This window comes from Rutilus rutilus (genome assembly GCF_951802725.1).
Source record: "Rutilus rutilus genome assembly, chromosome: 3".
In the NCBI taxonomy this organism is placed as follows: domain Eukaryota; kingdom Metazoa; phylum Chordata; class Actinopteri; order Cypriniformes; family Leuciscidae; genus Rutilus; species Rutilus rutilus.
In genome coordinates, this window is record NC_140211.1 from 29773244 (window position 1) to 29795732 (window position 22489).

General features: G+C 37.6%; 1 protein-coding gene across 1 annotated transcript; it reads left to right on the forward strand.

Moving 5' to 3' along the window:
* The first annotated feature begins 1771 nt into the window (after positions 1-1771).
* On the forward strand, positions 1772-15005 carry gpt2 (glutamic pyruvate transaminase (alanine aminotransferase) 2). The gene is made up of 11 exons (XM_084404911.1): positions 1772-2433; positions 4006-4095; positions 7420-7528; positions 7784-7914; positions 8009-8252; positions 8893-8972; positions 9631-9767; positions 10781-10955; positions 11155-11310; positions 11701-11813; positions 13458-15005. The coding sequence occupies exons 1-11, from the start codon at positions 2125-2127 to the stop codon at positions 13555-13557; spliced, it is 1644 nt and encodes a 547-aa protein (XP_084261037.1). The 5' UTR covers positions 1772-2124; the 3' UTR covers positions 13558-15005.
* Positions 15006-22489: the final 7484 nt, after the last annotated feature.

Sequence of the window (22489 nt, forward strand, 5' to 3'; positions counted from 1 at the left end):
AATCAAAATGCAAAATACATTTATCCCATCATCACAAAATACAATCAATCATTACTGAAAAAGTGTGCATGAAATAGAAATGCATGAACGGGAATATGTTTTTGTTTATAACACAATAAGTTGGATACATATGTGAGAGATAATCATAGGTTATCGAGCTGATTTTTATTTTAAAAGCTAATAATGATACTAATCTTGAGTAACGTGAAAAAGACAAAAACATTTCCTCATTCGATGCAAATATGTCATTACAGCATCTGCAGCTTTTACAGTTCTACTAGCCTGTTTTGTGGTTTGTGGAACCCATTTCCTTCATCACTCTTTTAGTCAAGTAGCAGGCATATTATTTCCCCAAACACTGCACATCATACACACTGCTTGAAACACAACCCTGGTGTTTTGAAATTACAACATAAAAGTAGAATTTCGTCCATGTCATTTGAAAATGCTGCATCCTGTCAAGTGAAATGTCAAGGAAAATCTTAAAATAATATTATGTGTGGCTCTGCAGACTTGTAGGTTGCACTGTGGGAACCCCATATCCTCTTCATATGCTAAACAAGCCATTGTTCAACACAACACTGCTCTTTTAACCTCACACAAGATGACGTAGGCTACTGGTACATAGAGTGTTAATGACGTTTTCAGTGTGACTGAAAGAGAATCTTGTTTGGGAACTAACTGGATTTTTTTCTTTTTGTTATGTTAAAACATTTCACTGTCATGCCAGCCGTTATAAGTGAAACCACTCTTCAGTTTCACCAAATATTTGCCTCTTATAAAAATAACTCAATAAATAAATAAAAATAATAAAAAGCAACCCGACAAACAAATGTTGTGGTATTGAGAGGTAGATATTCTAAAAATGCTTAAGTGTTAGATTAACAAACAATCAAACATTATATATAGGCTGTTATTGAGATACAGCCTTGTTTCCAATAGATGGCAGCATTTCATTTAGATTACATTCAATTGCAGTCTCCATACCATGCTTAACTTAGGCACTCACAGTACGTTAAAAATGAACGAAACAGTGTGTCTATGATTTTATGAACAAGCTTTATTCTAGTCATCTTACGTGGGTATGATGCTATATTTATTATCTATTATTGTGACTGGTCTCTGTGTAATTATATGATCTCTATTACTCCTGTCCTGATTATTCAAGGAATTATTAATCGAGTAATAGGCCTAACCCCTTTAATTGTCACTACAAGAAACACTTAAGGTAAAATGTTTTTCTTAAATAAATCTATGGGTCAAATAACATATTCTTGAACACATTCTTGCTGTTTTTCTTTCATTCTAAACAATGATTGACCCCAAGCAACCCCCATATGTTTGGTGTAATATGACACATTGTGAGTTTGCTTAGCTTCTGCTCTCACCATTTCAATGTGATGAAATACAAGAGACGTAAACAAGAAGATCATTTCGTGTTTATTGACACTGGTCGGAATATTAGAATATCTGAGGTCGGTCTTATTCACCTTTATTCTCCTTTTGCTACCAAAACTATGGTCTACCCAAATGTTTGAGAAAATCGTTAAAAGGATAGCTGAAAACTGTTTTTTTAATGACCAGACATGTCACATGTCATCTGAAACGGCAGGTTTAAATTGCCGGCTCTCGTGTGTGTGTGTGTGTGTGTTCTGATGAAATTTTGGCCCTCTGTGACAGTCGGAAAGTCTCCTCCCCTCATACACATCCACCGGCAGCGCTAAAACATACAGCACCGGATATTGTAGTTTTATTTTGAGCTTTGAATGGTGTAGTAGGCGCATCAAGCAGCAGCGTGAGAACTACAACCCCCATGGCGAACAGAAACATGATCGCGCTGAAAGAGAGCGCATAAAGATTGGCGGGTGGATGATAGTAGGCGAGAATGAGCTGATTCTGAGCGTAACAGTCAAGCACTTGAGAATGCTTATCGGCCGTGTACAGAAGATACATTTTCTGAAGTGATTTCGTTTTTTTATTCGTCAATTTTGCCCTGTAATTGTCCTAACTGGCGGTTAAAACGACGGTTACAGTATCTTTTAAAGTTGCGTCCCTTCACGCGCATCCTTGTTTCGAGCTTTTGAAAGGGCCACCGGACAGACTCGACTTCCTCAATCTGCCGACATGTATCGCTTGCAGTTACTGGCAGCTCGGTCACTGATCGCCGGAGCTCTCGATCAGTTTACCCCATTGACACTAACATCATCTCTTACCGGGGTGAGACACAAATCTCAAGGTCCGTCCGTGGAGAAATATGGTCAGATGCGCTTCAGCACCGCCGAGGCTAAAGTGTCTGCAGGGCGCCTGGACGGAAAGATGCGGGAGAAGAGCCTGACTATGGACACACTGAACCCGCAGGTGAAGGCTGTGGAGTACGCCGTGAGAGGACCCATCGTCATCAAAGCTGGAGAGATTGAGAGATGCTTGGAGGAGGTGAGAAAATGTTTAAATACCCATTTTACACTTAATGCTCCCAAGTACAGCATCCGAGAGCTACATGTTTGTAAATGTGATTATTATCTATTATATATAATTTAACTTTATCTCAATTATTCCCAGTTTGTGGGTTTTGGATACCCCAATAAAAAATAAATAAAAAAATTAAAAAAAAGTTAGTGAAAGTAGGTTTTATTTCTTTGCACAATTGTAACCAATTGCAAAATACAGTCTAAATTGTTCTGTTAGACCCAAAAGAAAGTTGCTAACAATAGTTAAACAATTTTCGTTTTCAATAAACTTTTCTTTTTTCACTTCTACATTTTTTTTTAATGCGAGTATATATTTGTGTTTCTCATTGGTTACTAATCTGACTACTGATATGAAGTGATTATGTTTTTTTAAGATTACTCCGCCTCATATAATAGAGCCTTTAAATATTTAATAGCCTTTAATAATATTGTTTTCATCAAAGGAATAAACCGGAAACCGCTCTGGATTTCAAGATAGCTGGTGTAAATGACCTGGGCTGCATTTCCCAAAAGCATAGAAAACCCAAGTAGATTGTAGAAGCATTGCCACCAATGGTCTCTACGATCATATAGCTCACAATGCTTTTGAGAAATGCAGCCTTGGCCATTTACACCAGCTATCTTGAAATATTCATTATTCACACATGTAAATAAAACAGACAGAACTTTCATTTGTAGTTTATAATACTATGTAAAATATAGCACTAGTCTCTCAATTGATCTGAAGACACCCCTTGGCTTAGGGGGATAATTCTTTTCATACCAAATGTACTCTGTGGTTGGAAGTAACAAAATGATCCGCCCTACATGCCTTGAAGTTGCCTTTCCTTTCTTCTTGTGTCCATGACGGTTGCTTTGAATGGAATGGAAGTTCAGTCCACTTTCTGACCTTCTTGCAGTGCCATTATCAAAGCAATGAAACAAAGGGTCTGATTGCTGTGAAGCTGACCATTCAGCAGTGATATTATGTAGCTCTTTACTATGATGTAGAAGTTAGTTTGAGCTTGCATGCTCAGCAATGACAGATGAGCACTTCGGAAGAGAGCTATATTTATATCCCATGAACAGGTGTCTTTTCTGGACCTTTGACGAGGCATAACGTGTCCTTCATTGACAGTTGAACTTGCCATGCCCTTAGCATGTGACTAGATGGTACAGAATGAGGACTACAGTGACGTAAAATCCAAGACATTGAAAGTCACAGGAAAATTATAATTTATGTCTGTAGATGGTCATAATATTGAGCCTGATTTCACAATCACAATATTGCAGATTTCTGTGAATGTAGCATAGCCTTTACATCTATTTTCCAACAACAAACTTTATTATGCGTGTCCAGACAAACATCTGCTTTCACTGCAGTTTGGTAGACATGATCATTTCCCTAAAGCTGTTTGGTGCATGTGAGGGCAGGTCTGTTTAGTGTGTGCTTTGGAACATGGATTCTAGGCAAGACTTGAGGCGTTTTAGAAGCATTGTTCATACAGTGGGCTCCTCTCTTACTCTCTTACTCTCCTACTCTCTTACTCTCTTATAGGGTGGTACGAAACCCTTCTCTGAGGTCATCAAAGCCAACATCGGTGACGCACATGCCATGGGACAGCAACCAATCACCTTCCTTAGACAGGTAACCACAAATGCACACATTATTCTAGTCTTAAAGAGACAGTCTTCATCTCTAATGAAATTGTTTTGGCATTGAATTAAGCAAACTATTAAAACCTGCATAATTAATTCCTCTGAACTGTTGACTGTGCCAACATGTAGCAAAACATTAAAGCATTAACATTAATGCTTCTGAAACTACGTCTGTCTACAACTACACGACTCTTCAGTATTGGTATTATTGGTATCTTAGGGTGCTTTCACACTTTGTTTGATTGCCTGGTCAGAATGCGATTTCGATTGCTCCCCTCTCCCCCTGCCCCCACTTGATTGTGTTCACATTATATTATTTAGGTCTGAACCGTGGTGCGTTTGCATCAATGCAGCAGCTGTTACCCCTGTTGCTTGGTCAGGACTGCGCAGGAGAAGCCGGCAAAATACATAGCATTGCTCGCCTCACTTTTATGTTTTGTTTTCAAAGCGTCAGCATTTCTGCATCGAATGTACTGCAAACTTTCTAAAGAATGCGGGAGTCCATTTCTGCTGAAGGCGAGTAGAAATTAGATCTACATTCTCTCTGCTTGCAGTGAGTCAGTCACGCTTGTCAGGAAAGTGAGTGAGGACATACACAAAAAAACACAGTTTTATCAAATCCTACATCCTCAATAGTGGTTCACTTCTGCAATTTAGTACGATTGCGTTAAAATCAGCAGCGAACTGTACTGGAGTTCACATGAACCATAGCTTTTTAGGTGGACTCGGGTACGGTTCGCGATTCGGGAAAAAAACATTCACGTCATCCAACTAAACTGAACTGAACTCTTACGTCAATCGAACCCGGGTGTGCACCAGAAGTGCTAGTGTGAAAGCACCCTTAGAAACAAGATTAAAATCTTAGATCTTTGAAGCATGAACATGCTTATTCAGGTTAATGAGGAGTCTGATTCCAGTAGCTTGAAAGAAAAGCAGCTTTTGTTGACCACTCACAGTTTTGGAACACACTGTACATTCCAGTGGAAGACAGTCTCTTATTATTGGCCTAGTTTAGTCAGAGTTGATCTAGCCTTTCTTTATGAGCTGAACAAAAGCTTCTGTGATGGCCTGGAACTGCAGCTTGAACCAACAGGACACAGCTTTTTAGGGCTGCACGATATTGAAGAAAAATGCGATATGCGATAACTCGTTAAATAATGCGATATTCGATATGTGATACGATAATGCTTAAAGTGTGTGAAATAAACCTAAATTATCTTTAAAATATATTTAAAATGTACTCTTCTGTTTCCCATTCTTTTTGTGACAAGAAAACATCCCTACAACTTCTGAAAGTGAACAGCAGTGTTTTACTGTAGTATAAGAAGTGTATATACTAAATATATATACATATATATAGTATATACTGTATATATTAAATATATACTGATTCTTATTAAAGCTACAAAAGTTATTCAGCCAAGAGCAGTGAGTGATTTTCTCTTTGTCTTTTGTTCATGACCCTAGTTATTGCAAGCCATTGCGATATGCATGTCGCGATATATACATTTGCGATATTTCGATAATGTCGATATTGTGCAGCCCTACAGCTTTTCATGCTAGCATGATAGTCATATGTTGCATCCCAATTCACCCCCTTATACTATGCTCTTAAAGTATGTACTGTTTTTGTGAAGAATAAGTACATACTTTTTGAGTGTGAAGCAGAATAGTAGGCAAGCTTTGAAACATATTAGTTCTCTCACCGTTTAAACTGCCCTGTCAATCATTTTGTGTCAGTTAAAATCCTCCACATTCAATTTAATTTAAAAAAGGGGAAAAGTAGACCATCCGGGTATCTTTGGAATAGTCACTTCAACATACTAAGATTTGGGACGTACTAATTCTAATTTTGAATACTATTTAGGACGAATAGTATGCGAATTGGGACGTGGCAATAGTCTCTGGTCAGTGTGGTCATATGATTTTCAAGCTAATGTCAACATTGAAGAAAAGGGAGACAAAGGGAAGCTGCCTCTGACCTGAATGGGTTATTATGGCTTGGAAACTTGGGAGGGACTGGATTCCACCAGCCAACAAAGTTCCTGCTCAAAATTCTGATCCCCATTCAGTGTGCATACAAAGTCACACAAACACATTTTCCTATATACCAATTGAATGTGAATAAATAATGAATAATCATTGAAACAAAATGCTCTCCTTGCAACACAATACATATTGAAATATTGCCAGAATCAGAACTGAAATCCCATCCAATCAGCTGCAATCAATTGTTTTCAATATTTTATTATCATTATTATCATTGATTGCAAGCATCTCTTCTCCATTTAGCATCAGTGGCCACCACAACTTCCAGTGTAATGCAGTGTATGGAAATTGTTAGAATTAAATCTTGAGGGCGTGTCCCACAACAGGACAAAGCAATATTGATGCGATCCACCTTTACGCTAAAGATGTTTACAGCTTTTGGAAATCATTAAAGGGATACTCCACTTTTTTTGGAAATAGGCTCATTTTACAACTCCCCCAGAGTTAAACAGTTAAGTTTTACCGTTTTCGAATCCGTTCAGCCGAACTCCGGGTCTGGCGGTACCACTTTTAGCATAGCTTAGCATAGATCTATCATATCACTCGTAATAGGTCTAATAGGTTAGACAAACTTAGTCCCGGTCACGTTGGAAGTTACCGAGCTGGGGACTATTTTCAGGCGCTGCATCATATCATTACGCCTGCTGGACTCATGGTACGGCAGCAAAGTTTCTTGATTATTACGCAGGAATGAGAGTATTGTTCCTAGCCATATCAGCCTAGAAAATCACAACTTTTCATTTTCCGTCGGTCTTAGTACACGATGTAACTACAGAAGAGTCAAGTTTTAAATAGGAAAAAATATCGAAACTCTTTGGTCATTTTTTTGAGAGAGATGCTAATGGTCTTGTCCAATTCAATGATCTATGCTAAGCTATGCTAAAAGTGGTACCGCCAGACCCGGAGTTCGGCTGAATGGATTCGAAAACGGTAAAACTCAACTGTTTAACTCTGGGGGAGTTGTAAAATGAGCCTATTTCCACAAAAAGTGGAGTATCCCTTTAAATCATTATGTTTAAATATAATATACTAAAATGTTATGCCTACTATACCATTTTGTTATAAACTAATTTCTTGTGATCGACAGTTAGAAATATTGCTCGTAGCATTGAGAGTTTAGTGGAAATACGTCGGCTGTACTTTGCCTGTATTTGCTCTTACACCTGAACACAATACATTTTCAAAGTGGCAATATAACATCACGCAACTTACTGACTACAGACAAATAACAGAGTGTTTTATCTGCATTTGTTCATTTGTGCAGGTGGTGGCTCTCTGCACGTTCCCTGAGCTGATGGACAGCCCCAGTTTCCCAGAGGATGCGAAATGGAGAGCACGGCGTATCCTGCAGGGCTGCGGAGGATACAGTCTCGGTGTGTGGGTTGTTGAAACTGGTTAAGACCTTGACATTGAATCAAATAGTTAAGATCAAGTTAAAATATAGAACTGTTTACAACATGGCTCTGTAGCGAGTGGAAGGCATGCATGATGCTTTGTTATTGCAGATCATGCAGTTCTCACGAAGCTGGGGAACAATAGACCTGTATTGCAACACTCTGTTCTATTCAGTGTTGTTTTGCAGTAGCAGCCTAAGAGCTACTGTGCTAACGCATGCGTTTCTGTCGCAGGGTCATATAGTGCAAGCCAGGGTATAGAGTACATCCGCAAAGACATTGCCGCATTCATAGAGCAAAGAGATGGAGTTCCTTCAAACTGGGAAAACATTTACCTCACCACTGGAGCTAGTGATGGCATTATGGTAATTAATTGCATATTTACAATCAATCAGAGACTTGACCTAGAGTGCTTACTTGGCATGCGATACCAACAAACCCCAACTTTTTTTTTTTAAGACTATTCTGCGGCTGCTGGTGTCTGGGAAAGACTCTTCTCGGACAGGTGTGATGATTCCCATTCCTCAGTACCCACTTTACTCCGCTGCAATCTCAGAGATGGATGCAGTACAGGTCAACTACTACTTGGATGAGGACAACTGCTGGGCCCTGGACATAAATGAACTTTACAGAGCCTATCAGGCTGCCAAACAGCACTGCCAACCCCGAGTCATTTGCATCATAAACCCTGGCAATCCTACTGGTATGTAAATTGTAAAGCTATTCTTGTGTGCTAGGAAACAATGCCCTTGTGGCTGTTTGGATCCAATAGCATGAAAGAAGTACATGTGCTATTTTTCCAGTCATGATCCCTTGTGATTGGGGATGATGCTGATGAGATCTAATATTACATACATATGATGCAATATTCCAAGACTTCTATTCTAAGAGGAACAGAAACTGAAACTCGCATGTGGAATATAGAATATGTTCTCTAGAATATAGAATATTCTGTGTAGAATTCAGATGGTTCGGACACGTGATTGTGATTTGCTCCAGCTTGCGCTATTCTTGTCTCTGTCTGGAGTGATGTGTACTGTGGTATTTCAAGTCATGCTGATGCAAAACCAGGTGTTTCGCTTTGATGGAAAGCATATTTACACAACCTATTCCCTGTACCCTGTGCCATTCACTGTATAGGAAATAATAAATGAGTGACCAATTTACTGATTTCACACACAAGCTTTAGCTGATTAGACAAAATCTGATGACTCTTTATTAAAATGTGCCACTTCAAGATGCATCATGCTAGGTTTGATGTTGATGCAAATTATATTTAGGGGAACTATCTCTTTAAATTCTATCATGATCCCCCTTGCTTTATCTTGCTTTACCCTTTACAGGTCAGGTCCAGAGTAAAAAATGCATTGAAGAAGTCTTGCACTTTGCTTATGAGGAGAATCTCTTTGTTATGTCAGACGAGGTAAGATGTGCTCTTTTGCTTTCATCATTTGAATTGGAAAGTCTTTTAGTTAAGCTAGAAGTAGAAGTTTAAACGTTTAAAAGTTTGGGATCAGTAAGATTAAAAAAAAGAACTTTAATTCAGCAAGGTGCATTAAATTCATAAAAAATTACAGTTAAATAGTTTATAATGTTACAAAAATTATATATTTTAAATAAATGCTTTTCTTTTTAACCTTCTATTCATCAAAGAATCTTGAAAAATGTATCATGGTTTACACAAAAATGTAGAAATAATAAGAAAAGTTTCTTGAGCAGCAAATCAGCATATTAGAATGATTTCTGAAGGATCATGTGATGCTGAAGACTGGGGTAATGTTGCTGAAAATTCAGCTTGACCATCACTGGAATAAATTACATTTTTAAATGTATTAAAATAAATAAAATAAATGTAATTTATATTTCACAATAATTTGCTGTTTTTACTGTGTTTTTGATCAAATAAATACTGTCTTGATGAGTATAAGAGACTTATTTCAGAAACAAAAAAAAATCTTACAGACTGCAAAAGTTTGAAAATTAGTGTATATTTAAGTGTGAAACAATTTGAAAGTATGTGTGCCTTTTGACTTGCCCTTGACTATTGTGTTCTTAGTGTTGGTTTGTGCTGTTGCTGGCAGGTGTATCAGGACAATGTGTACGCTCCTGACTGTCAGTTCCACTCCTTCAAGAAGGTGCTATATGAGATGGGTCCTGAATACTTCAACAGTGTGGAGCTCGCCTCCTTCCATTCCACTTCCAAAGGCTACACGGGAGAGTGAGTGTCCCTATCCTTGTGCCTTCACAGGGGTCAGCATGTGCCTTAATTCGAGATTCGAGATGGCCTCCTTAATATCGGCTTTCACTGACCCTTCACACACTTTCACATGACATAACCGCAGTATCCTGAAACATATTTAGACATCGTCTGGCTTTGTAATTTGCAATTTTAAATAGATGCGATGTGGAAAGATCTACCACCTTCAGTGACAAGTTATTGGTATTTGTAAGGAAGGCTTGGACTAGTAGAGTTTATAGGCAGAGTTTCCAGTGGCTTGGCCTGAGGCATTGTTGCATTAAATGTAATCTTTGTTAAAACTTTGTTAAAAAGTCTCCTCTAACTGAGACTGGTTGTTCAAAACAAGTTAAAAGTTATTCATGCCAAATGTTGGCTGACTGGAATTAAAGATGCTGTATATAAGTTTTTGACTGTACTAAAGCGTAAAAATACTATAATATTTTTGGAGATATTTTGGAAACATGCTGAGTTTCGACACATACTCGTTTCTTGGAAAAACAATGCTACAGCCAGTTATTTTACTTTGAAATGGGCGTTCTGTGTCGGAATGTCTGTTTTTGTTTTGGTCTGTGTGATCCCGCCCACTGACAATTTACCCAATAGTATTTCGACACCCCGGTTTGCCAGTTAGTGGAAAACACAGCGTGTTGCAGTCATGGAAGCCAGCAAACAAACTAGGTCAGAGATCGCAGATTCTGCCCGACCTAAAAAGCCTCGGCACCCTTCTAAAAATCTCTGTGAACCGGAGCATATTAAAACGTGATACAAACTCATCATAAATAAATAAATCAACTCATCAACTTACAAGTTGTAAGTCTCCTCACCTTCCATTGTCAATTGCACTCGTTCCTGTTGTGTGTCCTCAATCTGGCAACCCGCGTGAGCTTCTTTTTTTGACATGACTACAGATATTTATGTTTTGGCTAATAAATGTGGCAGCCTTGTCCGTCAATTCAGAGAACTCATGTGACCATGTCCATGTCCTTCCACAGGTGTGGCTTCAGGGGTGGATATATGGAGGTGATCAACATGGATCCTGAGGTCAAGGCCCAGCTGGTAAAGCTATTATCAGTTCGACTGTGCCCCCCCCTGGCTGGCCAGGCTGCAATGGATGTCATTGTCAACCCTCCACAACCAGACGAGCCCTCGTTCAAACAGTTCCACCAGGTCAGTCGTGTAGTCTAGTGTCTGGTGAAGTAAAGCACATTGTGTGCTGACACAGACAGTAATTTCATTGTTATGTTGTTTTAAGTATGCAAACATGTAAATGTTACACATCAGTAATCTTTTATTACATGAACAGTCCTAAAGAATTTCTAGGTTTGGTTTTGACTGGGGGTGATGGTGTGTGTCTGATCTCTATCAGGAGAAATCATCAGTGCTGGGTGCTTTAGCAGAAAAAGCTAAGCTAACTGAGCAGATCCTGAATGCTGTTCCAGGAATCAAGTGTAATCCCGTCCAGGGGGCCATGTACGCCTTTCCTCGCATCTTTATCCCTCCTAAGGCAGTGGAGGAAGCCAAGGCAAGTGCTTCTACTTTAGCAGAACTTGAGCTCTCTGGTGGAGTATTATTAGAACCATGATTCTAGGTGTCTGTTAGTTTCTACGGCACTGCACATTGTTCAAACTCTTAAAACTTCTTTCATCACCATTGTAATGGCGATCCGTGTGTTATCTGATTAGGAAGGGTGCAACTAGTATTACTAGTTCAGCATAGTCTGCCCAGTAATCTTACTCGAATGGTTAACTAAATCCAACTGTATAAATATTATTATGTTTAAGAGCTACGTTTTGTTACTGAATCATACTCGGATGAAACCTGTGTTCTGCATTTCGAAAACTTGAAGAAATGAAAGGTATGAGCTGTCACTGAGGGACTGTATGTGTCAAATCTGGCTGATTTGGTTCGGCAGGCTCTAGGAATGCAGCCTGACATGCTGTACTGCCTGAGGTTGCTGGAGGAGAAGGGGATCTGTGTTGTTCCTGGTAGTGGCTTTGGACAGAAAGATGGAACATATCATTTCAGGTAAACTTGCTCTTGTTATTCAAACAGATTCAAACATTTGATCTGATATCAGGTGATTTCTTGACATGACCCCCTGGAAGTACACCATTTGAAATGTGTTACTTTTGTCATGGGCACTCAGTGCATCTGTTTGTTTGTTTCGTTTATTTTCACCTGTCATGCGAGTATCGTATTTTCCGGACTATAAGTCGCTCCGGAGTATAAGTCGCATCAGTCAAAAAATGCGTCATGAAGAGGAAAGAAATATATATAAGTCGTATTTATTTAGAAATTTATTTCACAAAAAAAAACAATGTTACGGACGGGACAGTTCTCCGTTACGGACGTGAGCGTTCTGAAAGCGGCACTAAAAGACTGCTTTAAAACTTTCACAGAGACCTCAAACAGAAAGCAAAAAAAAAAAAAAAAAAGTATTTCATTTTGTATTAATTGTATCTTAATTTTAATCAATGTTTCATCAACCAATTGCCTGGTTGTAAATAAGATTAAATTAAAGTTAATAAATAAGAAGTAAATATAGTAGAAAATAGATAATCACGACACGGAGGCGCCGGCGCGTGAACTGGAGCTCGTCTCATATATGAACCGAAACTCAGCGTATAAGCTAGCCTACTTGTCTCACAGACCTGAGACATCTATAGAAAGCTTGAAATGTCTACTTTTAAACAGAACAATTCAAAACGAAAGAAAGCAGACTGCTGCTTGTGTAATCCGTATGAAGTGCACATTTCTCTCTGGCACATTCACTACTGCGAAGATCGCGAGTCAGCATCGTCAACTTCATTTTGCAGCCGACACTGACACAGAAAACACTTGTTTATTAGTAAACAATTAAAATGTCTCCTTGCTATATTTGACATATTCATAATCATTACTTTTGCCGGTTCTTTGTGACAGCTTTTAGGTGCTTTATTGGCAGCGCCACCCTTACATGTTACATGAACACGTCACCACCGCATCAGCACCGAAAACAGGAGATTTTTTTCTTTTTGGGGGCATTTTGTTTGTGTTCAGGCTTTCTCAGTTGTCTTTAGGTTAATGTTTCAGTTAACAGTTTTTCAGTTGTTTTCAGTTAATTTTTTCCGGGGTAGGCCACAGGAGCAGCATAGAGTACTCTTGCGGCTGTAGACCGTAACATTTTCTCTTGGTTCATGTCAGTCAGTATGAATTAATTTTGATAATATAAGTCGCAGGACCAGCCAAACTATGAAAAAAAGTGCGACTTATAGTCCAGAAAATACGGTATTCAGTCTTGCTCATGGCACAGTCCCAAACCCTAAACTAGCAACTATTCCAGTTGTTTCTTGCAAAAAATGAATTAAAAAGCAAGCAGTTTTGAATTTGTTGCTATGCATGTCCATGTATCAGGTATCACTACGATTTGAATGTAAATCAGTCACCATTCAGATTTTACACTAACACATGTCATGTTTTATTGTTACTTCAACTTTGGTTTTTAAACCTTAGGATACAAACATCGCTCTATTGAAAACTATTCACTTTCCCCCTAATACTCAAAATAACGTGTTGTGTGATATTGTTTTCTGTGTATAGTTACTGGCATCTGTGTTATTAATAATTTATAAGCCAGTAACACTTTTACTTGTTTGCACTTTATGTTTGGTATGTTTGCATTTGTTTCAGGATGACAATCTTGCCATCCACAGAGAAGCTAAAGGTACTTCTTGGCAAAGTGCAAGATTTCCACATCAGTTTCCTGAAAGAGTATTCTGCTCTGGAGTAGCTACAGAGAGGAGATGTGTCCTGATTTGGAAAACATAAGTGCTCCAGCACTACTTAACACACTAACTACACATTTAAACTGTAAAGGTAGTGTTAAGTATCAAATTTTGATTTTATTTTCATTTGAAACATGATTTTATGACGTTTCAAGAAATACAGCCTTGTTTACAAATACTAATAATTTTGGGAAATGGTTTCTGGATGAGTTTTGGGGAACTATTAGCGGTTTAGTCAGACATGTAACATGATGTTTGAATGTTTAATTTTCACAGCCCATTAAAGAAAATAGGATTCAGCAAGATTATCAATCATTTTCCCTTTTAAATTTGCTTTTAATTCATCAATTCTGCAGCAGGGTGTTGGGTTAATAGACACCCTCTATCATACATGAGATTCAGTTACAAATATAATTTATTAACAACTTTCCAAACCTGGAACTGAATTATGAGGTTTGACAAGATTGAGATGCACTCAGTTGAAATTGTTTTGTTGCACCTTATATGAATGATATGAATGACACTGAAGGTAGTGTTTCTGGAAAGTTTACAAGAAGGGACTCTTCTGATGTTTCTGTTGTCCTCATCTTTAGTTGCACTCATTGCCATGCAATGTACATTGACATTTTATTTGACAAAATTACAAGCTTGGTCACAAGTTAAGCTTCTGTGGAAGATTGTGACTAGGGTGAAAACATGGAGCATATCTGGCTTGTAATCGTTTACTGATGTATTTTATTTTCTTTGCGTTGCAAGTTATTTTAAACTAGTAAACAAAATCCTGTACCATAATGCTGATCATCAACTTGCTCTGATCATGAGTTCATGAATAACTGCATATCATGTGCAAATTGTGACATCAGTAGCGAACATCCAGTCACATGCTTTGAAACAGTGAGACTACGATTCATTTCTCATGAGAGAGTCAGTGTTCACTTCTATCTTCTGCTGAAGATTTCGAGATTACGAAACACGAGGAATTCGACCATTTACCTGCTGCATTAAACACAGAGTTGGCACAAACTGATCTAAAACTTCACGAGCCAGGTGAACCTGCTTCTTGGTACAGGCCAGTTCATTTTAGATAGTCTGTTGTATTACCTAAATGCCAGCCATTAGGAGATATTAGTGCCAAAGTTGACTTATCAGTTGAAATTTTCCCTTTCTGACATCTCATCTTTCACATCAAAGCCATTAACGGTGAATGAATATTGTTAATGCACTCTTGCATTTCTTTGAACTTATCACTTCATATGAGGTGCCTTTACTCATGCCTGTGAACTTTTAATGAAATGAGTTTTCCTACATGCATTAATAGCTTGTAATATTGAATTTTTTAAAAAGCTTGTTTGTTTCTTATGTATTTTTTGTTTACAGATTTTTGGAAATTGGCCCAACCTTAACATTGTATATAGTATTTTCGATTGAATATTAAAGTTATGGAGACTGTTAATCACTTAAGTATCTTTGTCTCATTTAGCACTGCTTTCAGATGTCAGTTCTGTCAGAACGCAAGAACATACAAATGAAATGAAAAAAGTACACCAGGTCGGAGAAATGGGTGTTTCTCCTTGACAAATGAACAAATGTTTTATTGGATAAAATTGTGTTTGATAAATTGCTTAAGATGAACCATATTGTCCTTCTCAGGCAAAACACTGATGTTTTGGTCACACTTTAGATTAGGGTCCAATTCTCATCAAACTCCTAATTACGGCTTATTAATAGTTAGTAAGGTAGTTGTTAAGTTTAGGTATTGGGTAGGATTAGGGATGTAGAACTAGGTCATGCAGAATAAAGCATTAATATGTGCTTTATAAGTACTAATAAACAGGCAATATCCTAGTAATATGCATGCTAATATTGAGAATTGGACTCCAAACTAAAGCGTTACCGATGTTTTTAGTTTACATGCACCTTTAGTGAAAATAGTCTACAGAAAAACATACAATTGTAAATCACAGCTGTATTACAAGTAAAATCGTAGAAATTACTGCTTCTATAACATTTTTTGCTATCATGTGCAATCATAGGCAGACTCAAAAGAGACTTTTGTATCCTTCATGTAATAATTTGAATTTTTTTGAGTATTTGAGTATTTATATTGAGTATATTATTACGGTGGATCATTATCGCATTACAGTTAAAGAAGGGATTTGGTCTGAAAGGATTATGACAAAAAGGTACACACCTATTGTCTATGTTGGATTTATCACTTCCTTGAAATCTGTAGGCCAATTAGTCCAGTTATTTTAAACCAAAATGGGGGTCAACCTTGGACAAATTGCAACAGAAGCAAACTCAACTGATTTTGTATCCTCAATATGTCCTGAGTAAGGAAAAAAACAGAAGAATCCCATTAGGGGAAAGTTTTGAAAAAGACCCAAATATAGCCTATTCATTCTTTTTCTCACGTGAATAGGGTAAAAAGTTTAACCTTTAGATATCACCATGAAAATGACTGAGTTGATTACTTACATCAAGACAAAACAAAAATGTATTACAAGTTTTTAATTATTGTTTGTTAACATGGACAGTCTCTGCAATAATAATTAATAAAGGCTGGTTTAAAGTACTTCTTCCTGCCTCAATGTATTAATGCTCATGGGTAGCTTAAATGGGTTCCATTCAGACCCTAACATTAAGTCTTTTACTGTTATATGTCAACAAGTTTCAACAAGACATTTACACCTGGCTATACCCAATGTTTAGATCTGTTGTGGTATTTATGCAAATTAGCACATACGTAATTAGATTATGCACCGTTTGTCCATGTTAACAAACTATTTTAAAAAACTTGTAATACATTTGCAATGTTTACTCAATGCACGTGAAAAAAACAATGAATAGGCTACATTTGGGTCTTTTTCGAAACTTTTCCTTAATAAGGGGATTCTTTGGGGCTTTTTTTTACTCAGAACTCAATTGAGTTTGTATCCTCAATATGTCCTGTTACAATTTGTCCTACCTTTTTTCATAAAATGACTGGACTAAATAGCTTTTAAGTTTATAGCCCGCCTTTGTGTGGAACAGACAGCTTTTTCGACCAACTGTAAAGGCCTTTCTGCACAGCCATTACTCCGACCTGCAGAGACTACACTTGCAGACGATGCCATCGCAGTCAACGATGTAACGTTAGGATGCACTGCCCTCTGGTGTTCAGTTTGCAGCCAATTACGCCATTTTAAATCCGCGGGATGTTTTGAGACCACAGGCAGCACGTGACATTCCTGGGCAATCGAGATCATTTCTGCATGTAGTTCTGGGTCACAGGTGTTTCCTAAACTGCTCTGGGTTCACTGTCAGTTCAGATGTAACCCATGTATGGTTTGTGAACCTAAGTGACAATTTCTGGAGTGGTTAAATGTCTCTACTTTATAATTTGGCACGTGGACCTGTCAGTAGAGCACACGTAGGACAACACATTTCAGATAATAGAGTAAGAGTCTGTTTTGACAAGCTTTGCCATCTTAAACACCTTTCATAGTCGTTTTTGAACAAATTAACGCCAATGGTGAAGTGCTCATAATATCGGGTTGGTAAACAACATGGTAAACACTATTGTGCATTTTTAATCTGTGAAATACATTAAATTGTATTTTATATAGCTTTAGATTTACATTATGCTGAATAAACGTGGTTTTAAAGGGGTCATGAAATGCATTTCTTTTTATAATGTTCTCTGAAAGAATTTTACATAAAAAAACCTAATTCAGAAGTAATAAGCTACTTTCTATCCTGTTTTTGACACGGTAGAACACCCCGTTTTGGTGGTGCTCAGTCACTGCAGAGTCAAATGACGACCAGCTCCTCCTCTCTGGAGCTCTAAGGGGGCGGAGGGATAGAGCTGTGGGTAGGGTTAGGGTGTGGTTGGATATTTTAGCTCCACCCATTAGGCCCAAATTACATTCGCTCCTCCTCGCTGGAGATCTAGAGAGGAGGAGCTACACGGAAGCTCCATTTGCTCTCGTTTTCAAGACTTGGAAGCATGGGCGAGGCTAGACCCTTTTTAGGGGTGCTTCAGCACCCCTAAAAAGCAGCTCAGCACCCCTAAAACTTGGAGTAAGAAATGTTGTTATTCTAAAAAATGTATTCGTCTTTGACAAGGTCAAATAATAATGTCCAAAACATACTCCGTAGTTTGCGGTTTAAAATGCATGTGTTATGGATGAAAATGAAAACATCCCCGCTTAGCAAATGGTGTCATCCTCTTCTCTTCTTCCTTTTCTCCTCTGTACCTGCACCGCTCAGCACGACCGTCATCCAGCTCGACACACACGCAGAGTGAGAACCATAGGCGTCACTAGGCCCTTTTTTAAGTTCTGCCTAGCCCCCCTAAACATTTGTGATTAAGAGTGTAGGCTACACACGTTCGTGTTCGCAGAAGCTGCTGAGCGCGAATTTTAACAGCACGATTGACGCTTCAGTTTTACGGTCAAGTGCGAGTTAAGAAGATGTAAGTAGCTAAACTAAACATTTTATATTTGACAGTTTTTTAGGTCATGTTGAACGAATGACAAAAATAATTAGAAAACTAATAAACTTTTGTCTAATTTCGCCATTTTGAGCTGAAAATAGGCCTATATAACGTGTAATTATGTAATTGTGAGGGGATAAGAAACATTAACAAAGCCGTTTTCATAGGCACAAGATTAATAATGCATGTGTACATGTTGAGAATTAATATAATACAATTTGTAGCCTTCAGTGAATTAAAAAAGTTCAGCTTTAGGAGGGGAAGAGACAGGGCAAGATCATGAGACTGAGAGATAAAGACAGATGGAGATGAGGAGAGAGCAGGTTTTAAATCTATTTCTTATCCTTTTTTGGCCTTCAAACGTCTTGAAATGCACATATCAGAGAAATAAAATATTTTAACCCCATAACAACCTCAAATTTATGACCTCTTTGATTATAAAGCCCTGTCTACGGCCATATATTAGGCCTAGATCAATAATGAATGTGTACATATTGTGAATGAATTTAATAAACTTAGTTACCTAGCTTTCCTGGTAGCTTTGTCTGAGAAAATGATTCCTAAATCAGTTGACCCTATGTTTACTTTCTTCACTAACAGACAAAAATGAAAAGCCTATATCAGTCAAAGCTCAGCTTTAGGAGGGGAAAAGACAGAGCAAGATAAAAACAAGAAAGAAAAAGAGTGTGATGCTGATGAGGTGAGAAAAAAACAGCTACCCGCGCATGGTTTTAAAGCTATTGTTATCCAATTTTTTTGGCCTTCAAAACATCTTACAATGCACATGTGTAGATCAGAGAAATCAAAATTTTCTCGGGGGAGCATGCCCCCGAACCCCCCTAAACCTCACATCCGGGACCTCAGTGATTATAAAACCCTGCCATATGCATGTTACTGGATGAATGAATGAAACTAGTTAATAATGAGCATTAGACCATAAACTAAAGATTTTTTAATCATACCCTCATTGGGGGCTGAGCACCCCTAAAATGAAAATCCTAGAATCGCCCCTGCTTGGAAGTAACGCCCAGTGTTATGATTGGGTAACAGTTTTGCAAATAATTTTCAACGTCCTAGCCATTACACGTGCAGAATTGTTTTGAAAACTTCTGTTATTGAAAAATATCTCGTTACATAATTGAAACATTTGCCAACAATGTGAAACATTTAATCTTATTACGCTTTATTATGCACCTTGGCGACTTAGCCTACGGTGTTTCGTGGTGTAAACGGAATGAATGAGTAAATTATGAATTCTGTCACATGTCGTTCTTTAATTCATAGTTCAAAATTGAGTTAAACGTTCACATTGTCATCTGCAGTGTCTGTTCAAATGATCAAATGAAACGTGTTGTAATGTCTTGCTGATGACAAAACAGAATATCTGGCTTGTTGAAGCTTTTATTCAGGATTACAGTGAATGTCTTTGATAAAATCCATAAAATCCTTTTTTCTGTATCCCAAGGTATTAACCACATAGATGCCGAAGCAAAGGAAAGAACAGCAGCTTTCGTATCACAAGGACGGCAATGCAAAGATGTTATTCCACAACTTGGCACTTATATCGTCAGAGGCGAACCAACACTGAGTGGGGGTCCCAGGCTAAATTAATCAATGAGGCCCTTTTTATATATATATGTTTTATATAACTAGTGCAAAATGCCCGTGCAAAATCAGTTTTTGTGTGTGTTTATAGTAATTGTTGGTTTGGTGCCCGTGAAAGAGACTGTGAACGCATTGAATTCAGGGAGCAGGCTAGGTTACTACAAATGATGGCTGTGAATAAAATATAATAGTAAACAGTGTAGCTGACAGAGTGTTTATATCAGAATGTTTATTTTTAAACCACAACCTTATTGGGGCTTCTTTTTTAACGATATATTTTGCATTTCTCATCCAAACAACGCCAAACTTGGCACTGCACTTACTCGTGCCCGTAGCAAGACACCTGTCGAGTTTGAAATACATCGGACTAACGGTTCGAGAGATATGCGAATAACACAGAGACAGACAGACATACATACAGACGTTTCTGTAATTTATAGATAGACTAGTGCAAAATGCCCGTGCAAAATCAGTTTTTGAGTGTGTTTTTAGTAGCCTAATTGTTGGTTTGATGAGTTTGAGTGCTCATTGTTACAATTACACAGCAAAAGTTCAGTGACATTTTTATTTGTGCATGGTAGAAAGCACAAAGTGAACTCTGAGAAAACGCTATGCTTGAGCAAACAGTTTGTGAATAGGCTGATGCCCGTGCAAAATCAGTTTTTGTGAGCTGATCGCCATCAAAAAAGTTCAGGAGATATTTCTTAGCGATGGCTGATTTCAACAGTTTCAATATGATAAAAAAATAACTTTTATATTGATTCAATGGATTAATTGCATTTTGAAAAAAATAAAAAGTGTCGTGAATTTATTGCATTTTTGGGGAAAATAATCCGTTTTTATAATAAATCTTTGAAAATCAAAATCTGGATTTGAATTTTTTGTTTTTTTGACAAAAAAATGTGATTATAACCTAAAGATGCTATGTGAAAGTTTGAAACAGAAAATAGTGGTTTTCATCTTGTCACTTTCTTGGTAAAGAAAACACATTTTTACTCAAATGAATCTAAATGGATTTATCACGTTTTGGAACCAAACAATAATATTCAGAAGTAAACAGTGTAGCTGACAGAGTGTTTATGTCAGAATGTTTATTTTTAAACCACAACCTTCTAAGTGCTTCTTTTACTGTTATTTTTAACGATATCTTTTGCATTTCTCATCCAAACAACGTCAAACTTGGCACTGCACTTACTCGTGCCTGTAGTGAGACACCTGTCGAGTTTGAAATCCATCGGACTAACGGTTCGAGAGATATGCGAATAACAGACATACAGACAGACGGACGGACATACAGACGTTTCTGTAATTTATAGAGAGACTAGTGCAAAATGCCCGTGCAAAATCAGTTTTTGTGTGTGTTTTTAGTAATTGTTGGTTTGGTGCCCGTGAAAGAGACTGTTAACGCATTGAATAGGATATGTTTAGTTGGTGAATAGCATAGGCTACTATTACACAGTAGCGATAACGTTAAGCACACCAGAATGAAATATAATATTCAGAAGTAAACAGCATAGCTGACTTACAGATTCAGTTAACATCCACAAATGAATAAGCGCAACGATTCAGGGAGCAGTGCAAAGTGCCCGTGCAAAATCAGTTTTTGTGTGTGTTTTTAGTAATTGTTGGTTTGGTGTGTTTGAGTGCTCATTGTTACAATACAGATTTCAGGGAGCAGGCTACACAGTGAACTCTGAAAAAATGCTGCGCTTGAGCAAACAGTTTGTGAATAGGCTACTACAAATGATGGCTGTGAATAAAATATAATATTCAGAAGTAAACAGTGTAGCTGACAGAGTGTTTATATCAGAATGTTTATTTTTAAACCACAACCTTCTTGGGGCTTCTTTGACCGATACAACCCTCTAATCTCAGAATGTTTATTTTTAAACCACAACCTTCTAAGTGCTTCTTTTACCGATATATTTAACGATATCTTTTGCATTTCTCATCCAAATAACGTCAAACTTGGCACTGCACTTACTCGTGCCCGTAGCGAGACACCTGTTGAGTTTGAAATCCATCGGACTAACAGTTCGAGAGATATGCGAATAACACACACACACACACACACACACACACAGACAGTAGACTAAAAAAGTAGAAAGCACACAGTGAACTCCGAGAAAATGCTATGCTTGAGCAAACAGTTTGGGAATAGGCTACTACAAATGATGGCCGTGAAAGAGACTGTGAACGCATTGAATAGGATATGTTTAGTTGGTGAATAGCATAGGCTACTATTACACAGCAGCGATAACGTTAAGCGCACCTGAATAAAATATAATATTCAGAAGTAAACAGCATAGCTGACTTACAGATTCAGTTAACATCCACAAATGAATAAGCGCGTCGATTCAGGGAGCAGTGCAAAGTGCCCGTGCAAAATCAGTTTTTGTGAGCTGATCACCGTCAAAAAAGTTCAGAAGATATTTCTTAGTGATGGCTGATTCCAACAGTTTCAATATGATAAAAAATTACTTTTATATTGATTCAATGGATCAATTGCATTTTGAAAAAAAAAAGTGTCATGAATTTATTGCATTTTTGGGGGAAAATTATTGCATTTTTGGCGAAAAAAAGATTAGAATTGGTTATGTTATTATAACCTAAAGATGCTATGTGAAAGTTTGAAACAGAAAATAGTGGTTTTCATCTTGCCACTTTCTTGGTAAAGAAAACACATTTTTACTCAAATCTATCTATAAATTACAGAAACGTCTGTCTAATCAAAATGGATTTATCACGTTCTGGAACCAAAATATAATATTCAGAAGTAAACAGTGTAGCTGACAGAGTGTTTATGTCAGAATGTTTATTTTTAAACCACAACCTTCTTGGGGCTTCTTTGACCG

Excerpts from the sequence above, each read along its gene's own strand:
- gpt2 (XM_084404911.1), top strand. The coding sequence starts at position 2,125 with ATGTATCGCTTGCAGTTACTGGCAGCTCGGTCACTGATCGCCGGAGCT. Across the intron at positions 8,973-9,630 it reads TCTTTGTTATGTCAGACGAG|GTGTATCAGGACAATGTGTA; the intron begins GTAAGATGTGCT and ends TGTTGCTGGCAG. Across the intron at positions 9,768-10,780 it reads TCCAAAGGCTACACGGGAGA|GTGTGGCTTCAGGGGTGGAT; the intron begins GTGAGTGTCCCT and ends GTCCTTCCACAG.